The sequence below is a fragment of the Abramis brama genome (genome assembly GCF_963993115.1).
Source record: "Abramis brama genome assembly, chromosome: 3".
NCBI classification, from domain to species: Eukaryota; Metazoa; Chordata; class Actinopteri; order Cypriniformes; family Leuciscidae; genus Abramis; species Abramis brama.
The window spans coordinates 4638092-4647537 of record NC_139965.1 but is presented as its reverse complement, the minus strand read 5'-3'; the positions used below and the strand labels follow the sequence as shown (position 1 = coordinate 4647537).

General features: G+C 39.5%; 1 protein-coding gene across 1 annotated transcript; it reads left to right on the top strand.

Moving 5' to 3' along the window:
* Positions 1-3763: 3763 nt before the first annotated feature.
* Positions 3764-9446, top strand: LOC311079143 (C-type mannose receptor 2-like). The gene is made up of 5 exons (XM_084108349.1): positions 3764-3887; positions 4066-4101; positions 4194-4535; positions 7944-8288; positions 8453-9446. Exons 2-5 carry the CDS (start codon positions 4068-4070, stop codon positions 8812-8814), a joined length of 1083 nt encoding a protein of 360 aa, XP_083964475.1. The 5' UTR covers positions 3764-3887; positions 4066-4067; the 3' UTR covers positions 8815-9446.

Here is a 9446-nt window from a genome sequence, read left to right as displayed (position 1 = left end):
CACAAAATATCACATATTTCAGTATAAGTGCATTATACAAACATAGTAGAAAGAAACATTACATTTATCAGCTACTCACAAAGACAGGAAAAGTTTTTTGCTTACATTTTCAAAACATCATGTAAATAAAGGCCACACCCGATGTACATTGTTAACAATTAATTAGGAGTGAAAATGCTGATTTTTGGCTTCCTAAATTTTCTTTTTGCATTATCCTAACCAGCGATATTGATTTAGTGACTTAATTATGAAAACCCGAATGACCTAATTACCATTACCTAACCTTTGCTGCTACTACTATAATCAATACATATTTCTACGATGAAAGAATATACTGAACATTACAAACTGCCAGCTCTGATAATTATTAGTTAGAAGTGTTTCTCAGTTTGGGTGCATTGCGTCTCGTAGTGTATCCAGGATCGCTTGAAGTTCCTCTGTTGTCTCCTTTATTTTTGTGACAAATGTCATGGTCTCAGACTTCAGCTCTTCTGCTTGTTGAGTGTCTGCGGGCAGCAGATCTGCTGTGTCGCTGTTATTTGACGTCTTCTAATTCGAGCCAGTGGTTTGGTTGCTGGTGGATTCTGATTCTCGTTGACTCTCTCTTAAAGCGTAATCTTGGCGGAGTTTGTGGATTTCTCTGGAGTCGAGAAAAACAAAGAAGACGTCAACAGCTACAAAAAGTGCAGATAAAACTCCTGTAGCTGCTTCAGCCACACGGACGACTTTCCCAACATTTACAACTTCAATTAAACGGAGAAGCTCCGGAATTCCTCCCAGTCCTCGTCCAAGTCGAGCTCCAGCACTCGTTCCAGCTTGTGCATTGGGAAACAACCTATTGCTGGTGGAAAACTCTTTTTCTAAAGTTTCCACTGCTATTTGGATGTTTTGGATACAGCAAATTGTGGAGGTAATTTTTTCTTGGAACTCTGTTATCATCATTTTGATCTTCTGTCGGTTTGTTTGCTGGTTAACCATGCACAAAATGTAAACATAAAAGCTAACTCACCATTTTATGAAGATGTTTAATGATGAAAGGCCTGGTCAGGATTTCACTGACAGACGGGCGGTTCGCTGGATCGGTCTGAAGTGTGTCATTTACCAGCTGACGAAGGTCCTCAGAGAAGGTCTCAGGAAGAGCTTCATAGGAGCAGGTGAGTATCTTTGTAATAATCTCAACTGTGCTTTTTGCGGTAAACTAAATGGAATTAAAATATAAACCAGTTAACCAGTTGCAATGGTGAAAATGACAACATACAACTTTTACGCCAATTGAGACAAAACAACCTATACTGTTCAACCAACACAATTTCAAATCAATAATCACTGCTAAACCACAATCTAACCCGGACCCCAATGCTCATGTTTGAAATATGCTTTATAGCATTGAAACTGCAATATGAACACAACATGAGCAGAACAAAATTTATAACAAAAATCTTTTCCATATACTGTAGGCCTACATATAAAGTGACTAAACACAAAAGTTGTCCATTGGATTTGTGTGCTATTGTATTTGTTTCTATAAATCATGTGAAGCCATTCAATAGCTTTCAAATTAATATCTGGCGTATATTAGATGCACACCAGAAGAGATGAGTACTGTGTTCCTTAAATTTTCAAACGTATCATAAATTGGAAACATAGGATTATTATTATATAGCTTATTATATTGTATAGATTATTGATACATTATACAGAACATATAATTCAGATATGTTCACTTAGGGTAATTGTTTCTTTTAATAAACAATATTTTGGTTAATAAACCAGCTAAAATAATTGCATTTATTGTATTGGTTTGAAAATGTGATGAAAGGTTGATTGATTTGTCTCAATAAGAGTAAAGACCCATTCACACCAAGGACGATAACTATAAAGATATAGTTTTAAATATAAAAGCATAACAAATAACAACACAGAGAAACAATATCAGCCTGTCATCTTCGAGTATTAAAAAAACGAGCCAATGCACATTGGCGTGTGAGATTTGCATCTTGCGCTCCACCCCGCAGCTCGGGTATAAATACGGAAGCACACACCACTGGTCTTTCACTTCAGAGCCGATCGGATGTCGATGTCTCTGAAGAGTGTTGAAGTTTTTTCAACGAGCGAGTGTATCGGTGCTTCCTCCGGAAGTCTCTCCCGGTGCTGGTGTGTTACAGCGCGAGTGCAGCGGTGATCGCGAGCCCTCTGAGCTCTCAACTGCTGTTTTAACAGCATTCTCTGTGTTTGTTTGTTCTGACGGTTGATTAGAGGGCGAAGAGGGTGAGTGCTTCACTGGTACAGGCTGCACCATCTCCTGTCAGTGTTGCCGCGGTCATTCCCCTGTGTGCTCCGGCACTGGTTGAGAGCACTATTTCCTGAAAGAGCAACACGGGTGTATCTGCCTCTTTTTCAAGATGCCATTCCACCCGTGCGTTTCTGGATGCAGTCGTTCCCTGTCCCCAGCTGACGGTCACAATAGATGCATTACGTGTTTGTGCTTACAGCATGCTGAAGCAGCTTTTGTGGATGGTTCATGTTCCCATTGCGGGAACATGACTATCTCGGTGTTGAGATCGAGACTCGCCTTCATTCTTGAAGGTGGAGTCCCCATTCCCGTGCCCAGCTTTAGCGCCCCCCTCTGGCCAATCCCAGAGGAGACCTACTGTGCCGTGTGTGAAAAAACATACTTTTTCAGAGGCTCCTAGGGCAAACCCTCAACCCGTGGTCAGACCCTTCGTTTCTCTGGGCCGGAGTGCTCCTAGAACAAGTGTCCAAGTATGCTGTGGTCTCCACAGATGCCTCCAACACCGGCTGGGGGGCCATGTACAACGGACATGCAGTAGCGGGGGTCTGGGCGGGATATAAGTGAGCACATTTTACTGGTGCAAAGACGACTATGTGTATTTGTAAATTTTACAACATTTGCAAATGCTTTTTATCACTTGATTAAAAGCACCATCATTACTAGTAAATCATGTTACATATATATGCCTATAGGCACTGCTGTACAGACAAATAAAGCTCTGTAAACACTTGTATTTTTACAACACTGTAAATGTGTCCCATCGGATAATCAAAAGTTCTACACATTCTTGCGGTCTTCATGCCCACTTAAACACTCGGGCCAAACACAAGAATAAACATCATGCAAGTGTAGCTGGTGTGCATTAAGAACATTTATTTTGTGATTATACTTGCCATGACCATTTTTGGGCTTTCCTCATTCTTTCCGTCCGCCACTGACACGCTTTGCTTCTTCCCAGTCTGCATGCGCATTCACAGCGGTGGGTCACGCAAGTTTACATGCTGATTTATTAAGGCCGTAATCTTGTAAATGATTGTTTCATACGTTATACTGTTATATTGTGACTTCAAGTCCCTCTGTGATGGATTCATTATCTGGTTTTTACTACAGATGTTATAAAAGGAGGATTTGTTTGGACAAATTTCTGCATTCTAGAGTGATTCTGAGTAGACTCAACACAGATAACACACCGCTACACACGTAGACAAATGGTGAAGTGCAAAGGTCGCAAGAATGGAACGGCCATTTATGTCAAGATGATCAGGGATGAAACACGAGTTATGCAGTCCAGCAATATCATTAAAGCTGCTGTTTAGTTGTGAATGTTCAAATGTAAATTGTAAATGTTCATTTCATTTTTTGATAAAGGTTCATATTAATATAGACTAACACTGACAAAGACAATATGCAAATATAGAGAAACAGAGGAAGACAAACACAAATAAGGAGGAAGTAAAATATGAAAATTAGTTTTAGAGAAATACACAAATGATGTGATGAGCTGAATGAGGGATGAGAGCAGATATAATAATAGCGTAGTGTAAATCTGCAGACAGAAACATCAGACTCAGGACAGAAACACACGACCTCTAAAGTAAGAACATGTTCATTCTTCAAACACAATTACACTTTCAGATGTTAATATTGTCTCAATGATTATGTTCAGTGAATTCATGCTGCTGTTGAGATACTAAATTAAATGGTCATATTTTACTCCAAAATGAATCTGGGAATGTTTGATTTCTGAGATTTTCTATGTGTTTCTTCTTCAGAAATGGAGCAAACTCTATATTTGATTCTTCTCATTGGTGAGTGTGTTTGTTGTATTATTTATGGTTTATAGTTTCATCAGGTTTGACCCTGTTATGAAAAGCATTAAATCAAACGCTCTCTTTCACAGCTCTCTGCTCCGTATCTGAATGTGTTCAGCGTCAGTATCACTTTATAAACATGAACAAGACCTGGACTGAAGCTCAGAGATTCTGCAGAGAGAAATACACAGATCTGGCCACCGTTGACAACATGAACGACATGAACGAGCTGAACAAGAGTGTGAATGATGGACGTGTCTGGATTGGGCTGCAGAGGAAATGGCAGTGGTCTTCAGGTGAACCTGCGCTCTATCTGAACTGGGGATTTGGACAACCTGATGGCAGAGATGAGTGTGCTATGATGAAAAATGGAGAATGGCATGATGTGAAATGTAGTGACAACCTGACTTTCATCTGCAGTTCATCTAACAGTAAGTGCAGCTCCATACAATCACAATAAACATTCATTTATAAAAGATACACCATAAACTGTACTGGAAAATCTAATTAGTTTGACTTACTTAAAAGCATGCAAACCAATTGCCTTAAAAAAAAAAAGAAAAAAAAAGCAAAGTGAAATAGGAATAGATGTTGTACTGACAAAAGCTTAGATAGAATAGTTCAGTTACACAAGAGTTCCAGTAACTAAAAAAGAACTGAGAGTACTTGATGATTTACTGGGCTACTGGACAACCTGAAGGCAGAGATGAGTGTGCTATGATGAGAAAAGGACAATTGCATGATTTGTCATGTAGTGATACTCGTCATTTCATCTGCAACAGTGAGTGCAGCTATTTACAATTACAACCATTCATTTATAGATGCACCATAAATATAACGGCTCCAGAACGTCTTCTACTAACACACACACAGTATTAACTTATAAATTAAAGGTGGGATAGGTAATTTCAGAGAGGCTAGCAATATCAAGCTAGCTTTGAAAGCATGAGATCCCACTCTCCCTTCAGTCTCCAAACCCACGGCTCCTTTAAAACACAAGAACACACACAGCAGAGTCGGCCAAGCATCAGAGAGACAGCGTCAAATTACCTCATGACTCAAAGCACATAACATTACAATAATAATGAACGTAAACAGCATACGGAGCTCTAGTTGTACCACCTGACTGCTGTAGATTCATTTCGGCGTTGATAGTGTTGACATAGAAACGCATAAATCCGAGTCTGAGGACGTGAACAGCTCCTGGTAGAACATCACAGGTTGCCAACAACGCAAGAAGTGCTCAAAATACGAAGTTCAGGCATTGTTCAGAGTAGCATAAGCCCGATAAGGGAGGATTAAAGGAAAAGGAAATAACTTTTTTTTTTTTTATGCGGTTAAGTGCTCACGGAAGAGATGAGTTTTCAGTTGTCTTTTGAAGGTTGTCAGGGATTCTGCATTCCGGATGAGGGTGGGGAGAGCATTCCACCAGCAGGGAACTGTGAATGAGAATGTTCTGGAAAGTGATTTTGTGGCTTTCTGTGATGGAACCACGAGACGTCGCTCGTTGACCGATCGTAGGCGTCTGGTAGGGATGTAGACTCGTAGGAGTGAGTGAAAGTAGGAGGGAGCTGAGCCTGTGATAGATCTGTAAGCAAGCGTCAATGCCTTGAACTTGATGCGAGCAGCGAGAGGTAGCCAGTGCAGAGAGATGAACAGAGGAGTGACGTGGGCCCTCTTGGGCTCGTTGAAGACAAGACGAGCTGCAGCGTTCTGGATCATCTGTAGAGGTTTAGTTGCACATGATGGAAGTCCAGCCAGAAGAACATTGCAGTAGTCAAGCCTAGAAATGACCAGGGCCTGGACGAGAAGTTGTGTTGCATGCTCAGTTAGGAACGGCCTGATCTTCCTGATGTTGTGCAGTGCAAACCTGCATGATCGAGCTGTCTTTGAAATGTGGTCTGTGAAGGTCAGCTGGTCATCAAATGTTACTCCAAGATTTCTGACCGACCTTGATGGGGTGATTGATGATGACTCTAGCTGGATAGTGAAGTCGTGCTGTAGAGATGGATTGGCAGGGAGGACGAGAAGTCTTTGCCAGGTTGAGCTGCAGGTGATGATCCTTCATCCATGCCGAGATGTCAACCTTTTCATGCTAAAATGCTGAACTGTTTTATCTTCAATCATGGAGGTCTGCGCAATCGGGCCGTTTTGTCTATGGTGCACACTAGGGATGTTTAGACCCCAATCAAATAATACACTTTATCTTTTACCTCTATAGTTGTAGACTAAATGTAGTTTAAAGAAGATCTAGCCTACATTTCTCTTTTTCATTAATGGAGATATGGAAAATATGCCATGCTTTAGTTTAGTGGATGATTTCTGTCCCCTAGTGGAAAACAAAGACCTTTAAAAGGAAAATGACATAATGAAATTACCACTATAACCAGTAGATGGCAGCAGAGGACTCGTTTGCTCATACAGCGCTGCAAGTATGACGTGACTTTGTAGGCCAACCGGCCAATAAAAAAACCAATAGGATTTTCCCATAGGCTTTTGGATTATCGCTAAAAACAAGCTCTGTAATTAACAAAAGTTTATGATATTTGCATGTTTTGTCCATCAAGATCACAGATGAACACAACTTTTATGAATTTTGAAGCATAAATGCAGTTGCCAGAAGTAAAAAGCTAAAGTTTGGCTATAAACGAACTACACAATGGTCCCACAAATTCAAGACTATCATCACTAAAGCTTCTGACAACTCTTTCAGTTTTTATCTAAAATCATGTTCCCAGAACATTGAGTTGGAATATAGTTTATAAGAGCACAATTATAAGCATAATGAGTGTAAAAGCGATCTGTTCGGCGTGATGACGTTTAATCTCCGACAGCCTCTGTAGTCCCATTTAGCCACTTGTTAGCAACAGCCTTTTTCAAGACATGTAAAAATCAGGAGTGGCGTAATATTGATGTATTGTATGTCGTAGAATAAAACGTGAAAGTGTCTTGAGCTTGTGTTCACCACAGACCTTATTTCAGCCATTTAACCAAAATCCCATTCAAAAAACCCATTGACTTCGGGACGATGGAACCAGAAGTGCTAAAATGCTGAACTCTGCAAAGTGATGTCATACTTGAACCACTCTATTTGCTCTTGCCACTTCATAATGTAGTTCTTTTCATGTTTTGCTTTTGGATTTATTATAAAATAGCTTTAGTAACAAATTATTAATGCTAATAAGTAAATAATGCATTTAATATTTTTTTTGGATTTATCAAAAATAAATAAATAAACTGATTTTTAAACATTGCTAAAGGACACGTGTGCAAAAAAAATTATTAAAAAAATATTTAAAGCTGCTAAAATTACCCAGAAAACACAAACTTATTTTCTTCTTCTGGTCTGTGTTGCTGTGGGTCTATTAGTCTGCATTTACACTACAGCACTAAATGCACAGGTCTATTTTGACAAATGTTTTGTCCCGTCCGTCGCTACGGTTATCACTGTCAATCACAGCAATTTCAGGAGTGACTGAGGAGCAATGTAACGGATTCATTCCCGTAATTATATATTTTTTTCTTGGCAATTTGGTGTGCAGTTTTCATACTCTATGCTTTGCCTATCCTGTTATATAAAGTCCCTTCCATTTCTGGCCTCGCCCTGTGTGTGTGTGTGTGTGTGTGTGTGTGTGTTTAAGTTTCCTCGGAAAATGTTCCTTACAAATTATATTATTAATGTAATTTGTTAGTGAATATAGAACAGACTGTGGATAAATGTCGCACTTTCAATGTTGAGTCAATTTCTGTATAGAATTTTTTTTTTATGAAAAAATTTGAGTTAAAAAAAAAAAAAAAAAAAAAAACCTGATTTTTTTGTTGTTGTTTTTTTCTTAAAGTGAACACAGGACTCGTCTTTGTCAATCAGACGAAGAACTGGACAGATGCTCAGAGGTTCTGCAGACAGAATCACACTGATCTGGTCAGTGTGAGGAACCAGAATGAGAATCAACAGGTTCAGAAGTTCATCAATGATAGTCACATATCTAATGATGTCTGGATCGGTCTGTTCAGAGACTCATGGCAGTGGTCAGATCAGAGTAACTCCTCATTCAGATACTGGGCTCCTGATGAACCTAATAATGCTGGAGGTGATGAAAACTGTACAGTGATCAGACCAAACGCTCTGAGACAATGGGCAGACTTCTCTTGCAACGACCGATTTCCTTTTGTGTGTCATGAAGGTGAGCAGATCCTCACAAACACACACAATCCATCCATCACCTCCAGATCTCTTAAAGTTCACGCTACATGTCTGACATGACAGATTCCTCCACAGTGTTTGTTCTGCATGTTGTTTTTGATCAGTCTCTCTCTAGTTTTTGCTTGTGGTTTGTTTTGTGTCCAGATAAACTGATTCTGATCAACGAGACTCTGACGTGGCCTGAAGCTCTGAGATACTGCAGACAGAATTATACGGATCTGGTCTCGGTTCATTCAGACGAGATGCAGCGTCGTGTGATAAATGTGGTTAAACGTGCGTCTACTGAGGCGGTGTGGTTGGGTTTACGTCACTCCTGCACTGTGGGCCTCTGGTTCTGGGTGAGCGGAGAGACCGTGTGCTTTCATAACTGGGCTCCAGGGAACGGCACAGGAGATGAGGAGTGTGAGTCTGGAGTGAGATCTGGAGCAGTTCAGTCTGGAGGAGATCAGCGCTGGATCAGCCGTCCTGAACACGACAAACTCAACTTCATCTGCAGCAGATCTTAGGAGTGAAGCATATGTTTGTGTTGTTCTTAAGCAAAAGATTTTATAACTGGCAAACACTTTTTTGGTTTTAATCATCAGATAATGTGCTTATATCTACAATTAAATTAATTTCTGTAATTTAAAAGTATCATATGAGTCTTTTCACTATCAATGTAATGTTCTTTGGGTATTTAAAATACTAATGTGCACTATATGTTTTAAAGACCCCATGACATCAACATGAGTTTTCATCTGTGGCTTTTAGAAACATTTACATATAGTTCTCTTCTGAAAAAACGGCTCATTATTTTTACAGACCGTTCAGTCAAATATACTTGCTATTAAATAGAAAGTAGAAGATCATGATTCGAGGATGTGGCTCAAAGTATATTGGCTGTTTAAAATAAAATAAAAGCAAAGCACAAGCCACGTCGGTTGATTTCATGAGATCTTGTTATTCTGGTGGTGTGGCTTCTTTCTTCTCCTCACTCCTGTGTTTTGCACTAGTCATATATTTACTAATAACTTGTTTGAAAATGAAATATGGTTTATTCTTAAAGAAAAACTAAAAGTTGAGTATAAAGTATCTTGCAACCTGTAATTCAAAGGAGTGTTCAACAACACCAGCTCAAATAAACTTATTTACAAACAGC

Bases quoted from the DNA above. Each gene is read 5' to 3' on its own strand.
- LOC311079143 (XM_084108349.1), top strand. From the start codon at position 4,068: ATGGAGCAAACTCTATATTTGATTCTTCTCATTG. The intron at 4,536-7,943 runs GTAAGTGCAGCT...TTTTTCTTAAAG, and splicing joins CATCTGCAGTTCATCTAACA to TGAACACAGGACTCGTCTTT. The intron at 8,289-8,452 runs GTGAGCAGATCC...TTTTGTGTCCAG, and splicing joins TCCTTTTGTGTGTCATGAAG to ATAAACTGATTCTGATCAAC.